This window comes from Aureococcus anophagefferens, assembly GCF_000186865.1.
Source record: "Aureococcus anophagefferens unplaced genomic scaffold AURANscaffold_3, whole genome shotgun sequence".
Classification (NCBI taxonomy): domain Eukaryota; class Pelagophyceae; order Pelagomonadales; family Pelagomonadaceae; genus Aureococcus; species Aureococcus anophagefferens.
This window is the reverse complement of record NW_008705563.1, coordinates 2,816,036-2,831,138: the sequence shown is the minus strand read 5'-3', so window position 1 is coordinate 2,831,138 and position 15,103 is coordinate 2,816,036. Positions and strand designations below refer to the sequence as shown.

General features: G+C 70.3%; 3 protein-coding genes across 3 annotated transcripts; 1 reads left to right on the top strand and 2 right to left on the bottom strand.

The window, feature by feature from the left end:
* Window positions 1-84: 84 nt before the first annotated feature.
* On the top strand, window positions 85-1,009 carry LHC7 (putative plastid light harvesting protein; the record flags this gene model as incomplete). Its single annotated transcript, XM_009035609.1, has 1 exon — window positions 85-1,009. One exon carries the CDS (start codon window positions 172-174, stop codon window positions 964-966), a length of 795 nt encoding a protein of 264 aa, XP_009033857.1.
* Window positions 1,010-2,066: 1,057 nt separating this feature from the next.
* Window positions 2,067-7,757, bottom strand: AURANDRAFT_70965 (hypothetical protein; the record flags this gene model as incomplete). Its single annotated transcript, XM_009035589.1, has 3 exons — window positions 2,067-4,133; window positions 4,176-7,565; window positions 7,623-7,757. The coding sequence occupies 3 exons, from the start codon at window positions 7,755-7,757 to the stop codon at window positions 2,067-2,069; spliced, it is 5,592 nt and encodes a 1,863-aa protein (XP_009033837.1).
* A 1,085-nt stretch (window positions 7,758-8,842) lies between these two features.
* Window positions 8,843-15,035, bottom strand: AURANDRAFT_61938 (hypothetical protein; the record flags this gene model as incomplete). The annotated part of the gene is made up of 5 exons (XM_009035588.1): window positions 8,843-9,686; window positions 10,038-11,248; window positions 11,740-12,885; window positions 13,162-14,203; window positions 14,404-15,035. The coding sequence occupies 5 exons, from the start codon at window positions 15,033-15,035 to the stop codon at window positions 8,843-8,845; spliced, it is 4,875 nt and encodes a 1,624-aa protein (XP_009033836.1).
* Between the last annotated feature and the right edge of the window lie 68 nt (window positions 15,036-15,103).

Sequence of the window (15,103 nt, the reverse complement as noted above, 5' to 3'; positions counted from 1 at the left end):
CGCAAGCAACACCCGTCAGCGCGCAGCGTCCATTGCAATGCAGTTGCACCCGCGCACCTCCTCCGCCTCCCCCGCGCCTCCCCTGGAGCCCAGCACCGCCCGCGCGCCAACGCGCGCGCCGTCGCGCATCTCCACACCGCGCATCTCCTCGCAGGCCAAACCACGTCCACCATGCAGAAGCTCATCATCGCCTCCAGCATCGCCACGGCCTCGGCCTTCGTCGCGCCCACGTCCACGGCCTCCGCGTCGACGCTCAAGGCGCAGGAGTCCATGGAGGGCCCGACCGTCGACCCCTGGTACATGGACGGCAAGGAGCCGGACCTGAGCAAGATCCGCGGCGTCTTCCCCGGCAAGTCCATGCCCGCGGACTACGGCTTCGACCCGCTCGGCGTCGCGGCCATCGACGTCTTCTCGAGCGGCGACGACGACTACCTCCGCGTGAAGAACTACCGCGACGCCGAGCTCCGCCACGGCCGCCTCGCGATGCTCGCCGCCGCGGCGTGGCCCGTGCAGGAGCTCGTCCACCCCTGGCTCAACAAGGCCCTCGACGCGCCGAACCTCCTCAGCGACGGCCGCTCGCCGTCCGTGCTCAACGGCGGCCTCGGCGACGGCCCCATCCCGCTCGCTTTGGCTTTCACGGCGATCATGGCGGGCCTCCTCGACATCCGCGCGATCGACATCAAGGAGCGCACGGGCTACGACAAGTGGATCCCCGGCGACTACGGCTTCGACCCCCTCAACATCGTCAAGGGCGCGTCGCCCGTCGCCTTCAAGAACATGCAGGCCAAGGAGATCAACAACGGCCGCCTCGCCATGGTCGCCGTCGCGTGCTACGTCGCCCAGGAGGCGGCGACGGGCGAGCCCATCGTCGCCCTCTCCGAGGGCCTCTTCACGCCCATCATCTACATGCCCTGGTTCCAGCACGTCATGGACACGGCCTTCGGCATCTCCTCCTTCCGCGTTTGAGCGCGGCGAGGATCCTGTGCTCGCTCGTAACCCACTCCCTTGTATCTACTGCGGATCCGGGAGTACGACGAAGTGTTGCTTATGATGTGGGTCCTAGGCGATGGCGTCGCGGTCGCTGCGCCAATAGCCCAGGACGTGCCAGAAGACCGGCGTCGGCAGGGCTTTCCGCGTGCGCCGCGCGTTGTCGGAACTCGTGCAGAAGAGCGCCGCGAGCTCGGGCGGCGGCGCGGCTCGACCGCGGTTGCACAGCTCGCGAAGAATGAGCAGGCTCGCGCGCGGGGCGTTCGCGTAGCGTTTCCAGCCGCCCGCGAGACGGACATCGCGGAGCAGGATGTGGGCGTCATCGAATTCAGAGAATGGTTCGCTGATGAGTAAGGCACAGCGTTCCGCCGTGCTCTTGCGGGCTTCGTAGTCTCTGGCGCCACGGCTGAGAATCAGGCGTAACGCATCGAGCCGTGACGGATGATCTAATCTCGCGTCTTTCACGCATGCCACGAGAAATTTGGCGTGGACGCGGGCCCCGGAATCAAGCAGTGCCACCATAATATCCAGACGAGATTTGGCGATAGCGTAGTGTAGCGCACTCCATCCTGCATGCCACACTCCCGTAAACGGCTGATTATTCGGGTCGGAACCGTGCGCGAGGAGAAGACGGACCATGGGGAGCGACGCTGGACTACTTTCTGTCGGCTCACACAGTGCGTAGTGCATCAATGTCGCCATAGTAACATCTCGCAGATCTGGATCGTGACCCTCGGTCAACCATGTTTCGATCGGCGCCAAACGCTTATATTTTGCGTGGGCGGCGATGACCGCTGGCAGGAATTCCGGCATGAGGTTCGCTTAGGTTCGCCAGGTGTTCTCGTCGTCAGGACGCGGACCATGCGGGTCGCCTCGGAAGCGCGCGCGCGATTACCCGCGAACTGGCGTTCACCGCGCGCGACTGCACGTCGCCGCGCACTGCGCCTCGAGGCTCAAATTTGGCAATGTCAAAACTGAGGATCGGGCGTCGGCGAGCAAAAAACAAGTGGACGCCTCCGCCTCCTCCTCGCGTGTCGAAGCCGCCCACCCTACGCACCGAGTTCACACGACACAACAGGTTAGTCCGTCCTCTGGAACTCGTAGCACGTGTGGCCGTCCTCGTTCGTGAGCTCCGCGTTCGCGCCCTTGGAGAGGAGGTAGTTGCCGAGGTCCTCGTAGCGGTAGCCGAAGGCGAAGTGGAGCGAGCTGTTGCCCTTGAAGTTCTGGGCGTTGATGTCGGCGCCCCGGCGCAGGAGGTACTTGACCACGGCCTTCTCGTTCTGCTGCACGACGAGGCAGAGGAGCGTGTTGCCCGCGTCGTCGCGCGTCTCGATGTCGAGGCCGTTCGTGTCCACGCAGGCCTCGAGCTCGGCCATGTTCGACGTGCGCGCGGCGAAGATGGCGCGCTCCTGGAGCACCTTGACGTCCTCGGTGAGCGAGTGCTCCTTGAGGACGGCCTCGCGCTCGTCCGTGAGCACGGCCTCGTCGACCATCGTCATCTGGCGGGGCCCGCGCTCGACGACCTCCACGAGCTGCACGGGCTGCTGGAAGATGGCCTCGCGGTCCATGCGCCGCCGCGTCGTCGCGAGCACGCGCTCGACGTCGTCGAGGCCGTCCTTGACGAAGAAGACGGGCAGCTGCGACGACGGCCGCCAGTCCGTCGGGTTCTCGCCCCAGGACCGGTCGTCGGCGCTGTGGCGGTGGATGCCCACGAGGAAGTGCGCCGGCAACGAGTTGCTCATGTCGCGGTTCGCCCAGCCCGCCGAGTCCGACGCCAACGTCACGCGCCGCGTCGGCCGTTCCACGAAGTCGGGCCGCGGCGCGATGCGCGGCAGGTGGATCCAGTAGCGCCCCCGGAGGTGGAACTCGAGGCGCCGCCAGGACTCGTGGCCGTACTCCGGCGCCTCGGCGCGCCAGCCCTGGGCGCCGACGCCGTCCACGGGCGGCACGAAGGCCGGCACGGCGGCCCGCGACAGCGCCTCGTCCTGGTCCTGCCGGTGGCCGATGTCCGTGATGCGCATGTCGCGCGCGTCGCTGTGGTCCTGGGGGAAGACGCGCGTCGACACGTCCTCCTCCCAGTCCTCGAAGTCGCCGACCTCGTCGCTGTCGTCGCTCCACCACTCGCCGTCGCGCGCGTCGCCGTCGACCTCGCGACGCCACGGGTCGTCCGCGCGCTCCTGGACCGCCTTGGCCGACCCGTGGTCCTTCGGGCGTTTGTCCACGGGCGCCTGCACGGCGTAGCCCAGCTGCAGCGCGAGCTTCGTCATGAGCTTGTCGTCCTTGATGAGCTTCTCCACGAACGCCTCGTTCCGCTTCTCGTTCGCGATGGCCTCGAGGTTCATCATCGTCGCCTGGGCGTCGGCGGCGCCCTTGTCGCTGACGCCCGCGCGCCGCGCGGCGCGCCGCTTCTCCGACGACTTCGTCGAGTAGGACGCGGAGAACTCCATGTCGTCGTCGCCGAGCTCGAACGTCACCTGTTTGCCCGCGAAGGCCGTGACGACGCCGCCGCCGCCGATGTCGCGGGCCACGGCGTCGTCCAGGTCCATCTGCGACGAGCGCTGCTCGAGGCCGCCGTGCGTGTTGCCCGCGACCTTGCTCGACTTCCGCGGCGTCGGCACCAAGCTCCACAGGTCCGGCGCGTCCCACGTGAGCCGCGGCGGGTCCGCGAGCGCGTCCGTGTTGTAGTAGAAGACGTCGCCCGTCTCGCCGTGCTCGCGCCGCTCCCAGACGCCGCGCTTCTCTAGGACCATGGAGTCCTGGAGCCGCGTCGCCCACCGGTGGTCGCTGTCGCCGATGCCCCGGCCGCCGATGGACGCGGCCGCGACCAGGCGCAGCACCTTGGCCCGCAGCTTCCGCTTCGTCATCTTCGCCGCGGCCTGGTGGAAGGCGGCGCCGTGGACGATGGCCGCGAGCTGCGCCTTGACCGCGTCGCGCTGCTGCGTCCGCAGCCGCCGCTGGCCGACCGCCGCGTACTCGACGTCGAAGGCGCGCTTGGACCGGCGCTTGATCTTGTCGAGGGAGTAGTCGTGCTCGTTCCAGGCCTTGAGCGCCGAACAGACGACGTGGGGCTCGGGGCCCCGCGACACCTTCTCCTGGCCCGTGCCCGCGACGACGTCGCCGCACCCCGTGGCCTTGAAGTCCGTCACCTCGAGAATGTACACGTAGTCCTTGGGGTCCCGGTGGCGCACGAGCTGCTCGACGCAGCGCTGGACGCTGTGGGCGACGGACCGCTCCGTCGCCGCGGGCTTGGCCGGCCCCGCGGCGTCCGCGAACGCCCGCTCGGGCACGCCGAAGACGCGCGGCTTCAGCGCGAAGGACTCCGGGTGCACGAGGGACGCGCACCGCAGCGGATTCAAAATGTGGCGCCGGAAGCCGTCGTCCGCGCGCCGGCCCGCCAGCGCGTCCGCGGTGCTCTCCGAGGGCACGAGGACGAGCGGCGACGGCATGACCGTGACGACCGCGGGCGACGGCGTCCGCGTCTCCCGGTCGTCCCGCCGGTGGTCGTAGTAGACGAAGTGGCCCCGGGCGACGACGATGGGCACGAGGGGCGGGATGCGCGGGTTGTGGGGCTCCAGCGGCGGCGACGGGCTCACCGCGGATTCCACGGGCCACGCGCAGAACCGCGGCGCCAGACGCGGCTCGTCGAGCGCGAGGACGATGCTCACGGTGATGGACTGCGTCGACGAGCAGGCCTCGCTCTTGACGAACATGCCCACGGGCTGGGACCGCGGCAGCGCCGGCGCCTCGACCTTTGGCTCCGTGCACGGCGGCCGCGACGAGTCGGGCGGGCAGCCCACGCGGATGACGCCCGGCACCTTGCCGTCGTCGTCGCCGGCCATCTCGCAGATCCGTAAACTCAACGGCGACATGTCCGCCGGGTCGCCCTCGGCCTCCCAGGGCGCGCCGCCGGAGCCGAGCGCGCCGTCCGCGTCGAGGACGCCGCGGCCCTCGACGCCGAGGTAGCCCGGCTCCTGCGTGCAGGCGGCGCCGTCGCGGCCGTCCTCGACGTCCGGGCCGAACTGCCACTCGGCCCGCGAGAACTGGCCGTAGCCGAACACGAGGCGCATGTCGTCGACGCACGCGGCGCGCGCGGATCGCTCGCGGTCGACGAGCCACCGGAGCCACATCTTCCGCCGCACGTAGGGCTCGTTCGTGTTGGGCACGGTCTTCGCGTGGCGGTAGCGCGCGCTGTAGGGCCGGAAGGGCTGCGTCGTCGCCGGCGGTCTCAGGAGCCAGGGCGCCCGCTCCAGCAGGTCGTCGCCGAAGCGGCCCGACTCGCGGACGCCCTCCGCGAAGAGCTGGCTCGCGAGCGTCGCCTCGGACGCGACGCTTCGGAGGTCGTCGTAGTAGCGCTGGGGCATGTCGCCCAATTTCAGCACCTTGCCGGGCTTGGCGCCGTCGCGGAGCGGCACGTCCTGCGCCTCCTGGTCCTTGGTCCGCCGTTTCGGGAACCGGCCGCTCCGGACGCGCGCGGACCGCGGCCGGTGCACGACGCCCTTCAAGCCGTTGAAGAAGCGGCGGCAGAGCACGTGATTCGGGTCCGGCCGCGTGTAGCCGTCCAAAGGCGGGTTGAAGACCGGCGGCAGGTTCAGCTCCGTGGCCAAACTGCCGCCGTCGCGCCGGAGCGTGTCGAGCAGCGTCGACGCGGTCGCCTTGGACTTGCCGCTCGGGTCCGCCTTGGCGTAGACCTTCTTCGCGATGGCGAGGAATTCCTTCGTCGTGTGGAGCCGCCGCTCGAGCTTGAGGAGCGGCAGGAGCGCCATCGCGACGGGGCCGAGCGCCTGCGCGCGCGCGTTCGACCCGCGCGCCTCGCCGCCCTCGACCAGGGAGCAGCGGTAGTCCTCCTCGACGACCTGGCGCCGCGCCTCGTAGGACGGCCCGGCCTCCACGTCGAAGGGCTTGATCTTGCCCTTGTCGTCCTCGAAAAAGGAGAAGACGTCGCGCGCGAGCGCGTCGTCGCGCGCCGTCGCCGCGGCGGCCGCGGCCTCGCCCTCCTCGACCTTCTCGGCGTAGCGCTTGTCCGTCTTCAACTCCTTGCGCGCCGCGGCCAGACAAGCGACCTCGGACACCGTGAGGCGCCGCAGGAGCCCCGTCTCCACGTGGTAGATCGTGAACCGCCAGCGCCAGGCCCGAAAGTCGTCGCTCCGCCGGCTCCAGCGGCAGCGCCGCCGGTGGATCCAGACCTTGCACTGGACGCCCAGGTCCGCGATGGCCGTGCCCTTGACGAAGCAGTCGACGCCGTCCAGGATGCACTCCATCTGGGGCAATTTCGGCGCCACGGGCGGCGCGATGACCGTGGGGGGGATGAACGTGGGAGCGGACTTGATGTGGGACAGGTCCGGGCCCTCCGTGATCTCCTTTAAGGCCAGCTCGCCGTGGTCCACCGTCGCGTGCGCGAAGAGCTCGACCCGCAGAACGCCGAAGGACGCGAACGCCGTCGCGAAGATCTTCCCGACGCCGTCGACGTCGCGCGCCTTGGTCACGGCCGCGGAGATCTCGAACCAGGCGAGGTGCTCGATGCGCTGGAAGACGGGGTGGCGCCGCACGACGGGGATCTCCGGCGGCGCGGAGCCCGTCTCTAAAGCCGCGAGCTCCAACGCCGCGAGCTCCGCGGCGTACGCGCGGTACTTCTCCTCGCAGTTCGTCTCGTCGCGGTGGCGCCAGCGGATCGCCGCCGACGTGACGAGCTCGTCGAGCGAAATGGCCACGGGCCGCTCCGTCGACGCCTCGGCGACGGTCTTCCGCGGCGGCTCCAAAAACGCGGCCTGGTCCTCCAGATACGCGGACCTGGCCGTGAGCGCGAGGCGCTGGCCCTTGCGCGGGTCGAAGGTCGTGCGCTCGCGGCTCCGCTGGCGCGACGGACCCGTCCGCCTTCGCGGGTCCTCGGAGTCGTCGTCGACCATGGTCTTGTAGGCCGCCTCGCGCGCCGTCGCGACGCCCGCGCCCGCGCGCGACGCGCCCTGGGCCTTCTCCGCCTCGTCGTCCAAGGCCGCCGTGGCGACCTTGGCCGCGTGGGCCGCCGTCTCGCGCGCGAGGGACAGGGAGTGCTCCACGGACTGGATCGACGGCAGCTCGTCGTACTTGTTCGGCACGGAGCCGCGCTTGTCGACGGCGAGCGCCTCGAGCTCGGCGCCCCAGGACTGCTGGCGCCGCTGCGTGAGCTTGGCGTCGACCTGGCTCGCGACCTCCTCGGCTAAGACCGCCGCGGCGACGCGGATGGGCTGCGACGCGCCCACGCGCATGGGAGCGGTCTGGTGCTCCTCGAGCGCGGGCACGCCGAGCAGCGGCAGGCTCCGCGAGTGGTCGCCGCCGGCCGTGCCCCGGGGCACGCTCGCGGCCATGAGGGCGAAGCGCTCCTCGGAGACGTCCGGCGGCATCTCGATGTGCTCCTTCTGGGCCCGCTTCGCCTTCTTGCGGTGGAGGCCGAGCAGCCCCGAGAGCCGCGACGACCGGTCGGACCCGCCGATGTTGCCCGACGCCGTCGCGCTCATCCGCGGCTCCTCGGCCTCGCCGTCCTTGCGCGGCCGGCGCGCCTTCTTCTTCCGCTTCTTGCCGGGGTCGTCGAGGTCCATGTTGAGCTGCGGGGGCGGAGGGTTCGGTCTTCCGGCGCGCGCGCGCGGGGGGAGCGGTCGCACCTGGTCCGAGAAGGACGGCGCCGTGTAGTGCGACTGGGCGATGCGCTTCGTGTTCGCCTGGCGCAGCAGCGACTTCGTCGCGAGCTGCATCTCCGTGTAGAACTTCGTGTCCTCCATCTTCTTGGCGTCGCTCATCGTTTCGTCGAACGTTTCGCGGCGCAGCGCGCGGCGCCGGTCGCGCCGGCGGCGCGCGGTCCGCCGCTCACCGCGCGGCGCCGGGACCGGTCGCAAGGCCGGTAACGACGGCGGCCATGCCGCAGCCCCGAGGCAGGTACCGGCGCGTTGTCGAAGATGTTGCCGTTCAATTAAATTATTTGCGCTTTGCCTACAAGCCAGGGCATGTAGCAGCTCATGGCTCAGCTAGACCTAGCTGCTTCGGACGAGCTGCAGCGCGCTGCAACGCGCATCCTCGACGTGCGCGACGCCGCGCGCTTCGAGGCGGGCCACGCGGCCGGCGCCTACAACATTCCCTGGGAGGAGCTGCGGGACCGGGGCTTCGAGATGCCGAGCCGCGCGACGAAACTGCTCGTGCACTGCGACGCGCCGTTCGTCGCGGAGGTCCGCGCCTGGTTCGCGACGCGCAGCGAGCGCTGCCGCTGGAACGTCGTCGGCGTCTCCGCCGGCGGCGGCCCGGAGCGCGGCCCGTCGCCCGCGGGCCGCTTCCTCTTCGACGCGTCGCCCCTGCTCGCCGCGAGCGCGGACCTTTTGCCGCGATGTGGCCGCGCGCTCGACGTCGGCGCGGGCTCGGGCCGCGACGCGGCGACGCTTTTCCGCTTCGGCCTGCGCGTCGTCGCGGTCGACCGCGACGCGGCCGCGCTCGCGCGCTTCGAGCGGCTCTGCGCGCGCCAGGGCTATCGCGCCGAGGCCGTCCGCGCGACGCTCGAGAAAGCCGGCGACGTCGCGGCCGCGGCGCCGGGGCCCTTCGACGTCGTCACGGTCGCGCGGTTCCTGCACCGGCCGACGCTGAGGGAGCTCGGCGACGCGCTCGCCCCCGGCGGTTTGTTGCTGTACCATACGTTCATGGAGGGCTGCGCGCACCCGACGGATCCCGCCGTCCTGCTCCGCCCGGGCGAGCTGCGGGCCGCGTTCCCGGACTTGGACATCCTCCGGGACGACGTCGCCGAGATCGACGACGGCCGCCGACTCTCCATGTTCGTGGCGCGGAGACCGGACTCATAACACACACAGGGCATTAGAACGCCTCGACACACACAGTGGCATTAGAACGCCTCGACGGGTGTGTAGGTCGGCGCGTCGTCGCGCCGCGCCGCGGGCACGAGCGCGCCGCCGAGCGCGTCGAGGTCCCCGGAGCCCGCGGGCGCGACGGGCTTGGTCCGCGCGAGGGACCGGCCGAAGAGCCGCTTCGCGACGGACGTGCGCGCGCCCTTGCCGTGCTTGAGCGCGTCGCCGACGGACTCGAGCTCCGGCGTCCGCTTCGGCTCCGGCCGGTTGCCCGGCAGGGCGAAGAACGTGCGCTTGAAGCGCCGCGTCTCCATCTGCGGCCGCGCCGAGCCGTCGAGGGCCGGCGGGAGGGGCACGCGCGCGCCGCCGGAGATGGTCGCGCGGACGCCGCCGGCCGCGTACGTCGACACGCGGGCGCCCTTGCGCGCGAGGGCCTTGACGGCGTCCGCGGCCTTCGCCGCGAGGATCTTGCGCATGGCCTGGCGCTTCTGCGGGATGTAGGTGTTGAAGCTGAGCTCCTTGGTCTCGTCGGGGACGCGGCAGTTCCGCCGGTTGATGTCGTCGTGGAGCGGCGTCTTCGCGGCTATATAGCCCGTGATGGGCTTGTGGACGTCGTGGTAGTCCTGCTCGTAGGGCGTCTGGAGCTCCTTGCGCACGTACTTCTTCATGCGCTGCTCGTAGTCGAGCATCTCCTGGGACGTGTGGAGCTTCGTCCAGTCCATCATGTACTGCTCCTTCGGGCTCGTCGCCTGCTTCGCCGGCGGCGTGTTGTAGCCGAGGAGCCGGTTCATCTTCCGCGTGTCGTCCCACTTCTCCTCCTCGCTGAGCTTCTTCACCGAGCTCGGCGAGTCGAAGCTCGAGTTCAAGAGGTCGAACTCCTTTCTATAGAGGTTCCCGTGGCGCCCGCCGGCCATGGTACGGGAGGCGGGCAGCGGCGTACGGGAGGCGGGCAGCGCGGTGTCCGAGGTGGGCAGCCCTTGGCGTTTTGTGTCCTAGCCCATGTCACCGGGGCCACAGGCGGCGTCCGCTTCGCACAGCCCGAGACGTCTAAACTTCTCCATCGAGCTCCGCAGAGCGCGGCGGTTTACGCAGGTCGACGTTGCGGTAAACGCTGAAGGGACACAGGTGTTACCGGAGCGCGCGGCGATGGCCAGCCGTTGCGGGCGAGCGAGGGGGGGGATGCGATGCGAGGCGCGCGCGGGTCGCTCCGGGGGGCGCGGATCGACGGGTCACAGGCACTCGGAGATGATGATGCCGAGGAGGACGGCGAGGAACATGGAGATCTGGAAGGTCGTGTTCATGAGCGTCGCCGCGTAGGACTTGGCCGCGGTGGACTTGAAGTCGCGCGCGGCGTACTCGTAGGAGATGATGCCGAGGTAGCCCGACGACACGGAGAAGATGCCGATGTCCGCGATGACGAAGAGGTCCGACGACGGGATGCCCGGCACGAAGATGTAGACGAAGAAGATCACGGAGAAGATGAGCCGCGAGATGGCAAAGGTCGCGAGCTGTTGCCCCGTCTGGAGGCACTTGGGCCGGGGCAGGGACGTGAAGGGCCGGCCGAACAAATCGCCGAAGAGGCGCGTGAAGTAGAGCACCTGCTCGATGTCGATGCCGGAGTTCGAGTTCGCGTAGGCGAAGAACGCGGCCGTGAAGATGGAGCCGAACATGGTCCAGAAGAGGGCGACGCGGCAGGGCCAGACCTGCTTGGCGATGGCCTCCATGTCGTTGCCGCTCAGCGCGTCGAAGGTCGGCTTGTCGTCGTCGCCGTCCGCCGGCGTTTCGGCCGCGGCCTCGTCGCCCTCGAGCCTGCCCGGCGCCTCGTCGTCGCCCGGCGCCGCGGACACGTCCTCGGCGCTCGAGTTCCGCCGGAAGGCCGCCGTCGCCCCCGAGCCGGACACCGGCGCCTTGGCCTTGTCCTCGATGAGGGGCGCCTTGGTCATGTCGAGCTCGTCGACGCAGCGGTCCTTGTCCGCCAAAAGCGCCTGGATCTTCGGCGACAGCACGAGCATGGTCCAGGCGACGAGGCCGCTCACGGCCAGCGTCGCCATCAAGATGAAGAACACTCTAATCGACGCCGGCGACGCCGTCGAGCCGATGTTGAGGTAGTAGCACGCGACGATCGCGAGGAGCTCCGGCGTCCGGAAGCCCGTCTGCAGCGCGGAGATCGCGCTCGTCGACACCATGGACGCGAGCATGCACGCCGTGCCGTGGAGCATCCAGCTCGACACGCCCAGCGCGGCCATGAGGGCGAGCATCGCGCCGCGCTGCAGCAGCATCATCGGCATGAGCAGCACGACGACCAGGATGACGAGGAAGTTCATCTGGCCCCGGAAGAGGTACATCTTCGAGCTGCCGAACTTCATGTCCCAGTACGTGTCGTAGCGCTGCTGGAGGAAGCTCACGGGCAGGCCCATGATGTAGTAGATGCCGTAGAGCTCGACCTAAAGGCCGCGCCGGTTCGCCGCGGCGACCGTTCGAGGGACGCGGGCCGCGCGCGTAAAAGTTCGCGTTCCGGCTCGCCTTGAAGAAGGCGATGAGCGACCCGATGAAGGTCCAGGGCGCCATGTAGCCCAGGGAGCAGAACCTGCGCGCGGCGCCGTGGGGGGCAGCCTCGATGGTCGACGTCTCGAGCCCGCACCAGAAGAGGGCCGCCTCCTCGAACTTTGCATGGCGCTTGCGCCAGGCGTTCACCGACGCGCACCAGGCGCTGCGCGACACGTAGGACTGCTGCTTCGCCACCATCTCATCGACGCGCGCGGCGGTCGACCATCGCGCTTGAGAAATGGGTGTCTCACAAAGAGCTGATGATCCCGGCCGGGGTGCTTGCGCACTCGGACGAAGCGACCGGTTAGGCGGAGCGAAAAGACTAGCGGTGGGTCGGCGGCGGCAGGGGCGCGGCCTCGATGGTCGACAGGTAGAGGCCCATGGAGACGAGGGCGAAGGACACGAGCTTGGTCCTCCGGTCGTCGACCTCGCGCCCGAAGCCCGCGAAAGCCCGCAGCGCGATGGCGAAGACGAGGTTGAGGAGCTGCTGGACGCCGCCCTCGGCGGCGTTGACGACGGCGGGCTCGTGGAAGTTCGCGTAGGAGAACATGACCACGCAGACGCCCGTCACCGAGAGCAGCTCGCCCGCGGCCGCGACGCCGAGGTAGCGCCGGTCCGCGCGCCGCAGCGCGCGGACGTCGTCCCACCGGAAGCCGTCGCTCAGGCCGCACAGAACGATGCACGCACACGCGAGCGCGTTGCCCAGCCGACTCAGGGCGAAGAAGCGGAGCACGTCGCCGCGGTCCGCGGCCGCCGCGCCGGCCTCGAAGGTGCAGGCGTGCAGCAGCGCGTTGTAGACGCAGATGAGCAATTCGCCGACGATGCAGAAGCGCACCGCGTCCTCGGCGTAGAATTTGGCCTCGCAGAACCGCGACACGCGGCCGCGCGCGGCCGGCAGGAACCCGCCGACGAAGATGCAGAAGATGGCCAGCAGGTGCGCCGGGTGCATGGCCGACGACGCCACGTAGAGCGACGCGCCGTCGAGCGCGACCTCCTCCTCCTCGGCCGCGCTCACGTCGAAGAAGAGCGTCGACAGGAGCAGCGGCTGCGCGGCCCGCAGCAGCGTCATCCACACGGCGGAGAGCTGCAGCAGGGGCGTGATCACCGTGCTGCTCGCCGTGCGGTAGGCCCGCAGCTCCACGGCGTAGGCCACGAAGTGCACGGCGCCCGCGAAGACGGCGACGGCGCCGTCCGTCGTCTTGCTCACGTCGCCGAGGGACCCGAAGCCCAGGCGCAGCGATGCGCCGCAGGCGCACAGGGAGACGAGCGCCGACACGATGGCGTTCTGCTCCGGCGTCAGCTGCGCGCCCCACCGCTCCGGCCGGTCGCCCTTCGACGGCGACGACGACGACAACGACGCGACGGGGCCCGCGGCCGCGTCGGGGCCCGCGTCGCCCCGGGTCGGCTTTTTTTCCACCGGCGGCGGCGCTGCAGCGCTCTCGTCGTCGCCGCCGCCGGCGATGGCGCAGTCGCAGCAGACGTCCGACAGCGCCCAGCAGGACGTCGCAAAGACCGTGGGGATGAGCCAGTGCGCCTCGATGAGCAACGCCATCCGGGTCGCACTGGCGGCGCGCGCGGGCAGGCGCGACGGTGCTGCCGCCGCTGCCCAGGGCCTCAGCTACGACGCGGCGCGGCGGGCGCAAGCTGCCATCGATTAATCCGCTGCACGCTTCGACGGCGACCCACGGCGACCCGCGGCGACCCGCGGCGCGATGGCCTCCGCATCCGTCCGCATCAGATCGCATCGCGCGTCCACGCGCTCCCTCCACAACACACCGGGTCAGTACGAGTCGCGCCCCGTGGGCGTGACGGGGACGACGGGGAAGACCTCCTCGACGAAGCGGCGGTAGGCGCCGCAGCCCTTGAAGGACGCCATGATCGTGTCCTCGATGACGCGCTCCGAGTCCTTCTTGAGGCTGTCGAAGGCGGCGTGGGGCGCGTCCTTCGTGCCGCGGATGGACTCGAGCGTGTGGAGCATGGCGTGCTTCTCCTGGGGCGTCGCGCAGAGGAGGTGGTCCGCGTTGTCGACGAGGCGCGTCGTCGCCTTGGCCGCGGCGTTGCGCTCGAGGACGTCGTCGCTGCCGGACACGCTCCGGTAGTGCTCCACGGCCTGGTAGAAGGCGACGTGGATGTCGAGCTGGAGCGACGACGCGTGCGTCTTCACGTGGCGGATGAAGCGCGCGTCGCGCTTGAGCTGGTTCCACAGGCTGCCGCCGCGCTGCTTCGACGCGCGCTCGAAGTTGCGGATCTCGATCTCGCGCTTCATCATGGGGATCATGTAGCGCATGTTCGGCGAGTTCGCCAGCATGCGGAAGTTCGTCGCGCTGAGGATGAGGGCCTCGACGGGCCCGCGCGCGCGGACGGACGCCGACGCGGCCTCGCCAGTGATGAGGCGCCCCTCGCCGACGTAGAAGGGCGCGTCCAGGCTCGCGACGACGGCCATGGACGCCGTGAGCACGTCGACGGACCCCCTGGCCACGATGATGAGCTCCGGCGGCGCCGCGACCTCGCCCTCCTGGATGATGAGAGCGCCGTCCGCGAAGGGCTTCACCTCGAGGAGCTCCGCGAGCTCGTTCTTCTCGAGCTCGGCGCTCGGCTTCAAGAGCGGGATGTCGTTGATGACGGCGAGCGCCTCGGCGTTCTTGCGCTGCTCCGCGATGATCGCGGCCGTCTGCGTCCGCCGGAGCTCCGCGCGCGCGACGCGCGCCGCGTGCAACTTCCGCCGCGCGGCCTGCTTCTCCTCGAGCGCCGCGACGCGGCAGGCGTGGTCCTCCTCGATCTCCGCCGCGCAGCGCGCGTCCAGCGCCGCGCTCGCGGCCGCGAGCTGCTCCTCGACGACCGCGAGGTCGGACCTGGGCAGCAAAAGGGTGCGAAATTCCCAACTTCAAAGGCTCCGATCTCGGCCGTTTTCCGCTCGTTTCGGCTGATTTTTGGACGAGCGATCATCTCACGGAGCGCTCTCGAAGCGTGGGTGCTGTTTCCGAAACGCGCGCGCGCGGAACACTCACGTTGAAGCGACGTTGAATCACCCTTTTGCTGCCCGAGGTCGGACCAGAAGCCGAGGCGCGCGAGGCGCGCGCGCGCGAGCTGGAGCGCGCGCACGCGCCGGCCGACGGCGCCGTGGCGCGTGCCCTCCGGGTCCAGCAGGCGCACCTTGGCGTCGCGGACGACGTCCGGGCCCGGGTCGTGCGCGGCCGCGTGCCACAGCGGGACTCTCGGCGTCGCGAAGCCGTCGAGCACGGCCGGCAGGCCCGCCCAGGCCCGGTCCCCCCAGGCGGCGCTGTGGGCGCCCCGGGGCACCCGGGCGTGCGCGGCCGCGCGGACCTGCGTCGCCCGCCGCGCCTGGAACTCCGCGAGCGACGACCGCGCGCCGCCGGCGCGGTCGTTTTCCTCCGGCTTGAAGGGGAAGAAGCCGGCGGCGAGCGTGCGCCGGCCGACCCAGGCGGCCTTGACGTGCGCCTTCGATTTCTTCGGCGTCTTCGGCTTGCTCGGCGCCGTCGCACACTCGCCCAGGGGCAGCCCCGTCACCGACGACAGGCCGCGCACGTGGCTCGTGCCCGCGGGCTCCGTCTTGCTCAGCGGCGACTCGACGTCGGCCATGGGCGACGACCCGCGCAGGTACTCTGTAGATGCGAGGTCGACGTCCTCGAAGCGCGTCGTCGACGCTTCTGGAGAGGGCGGCATGGCATCCCCCATCTCGTGAGAGCCTCGGTAACAGCAGCACCTTCTGGTGCACCCTCGGAGCTCCAAGA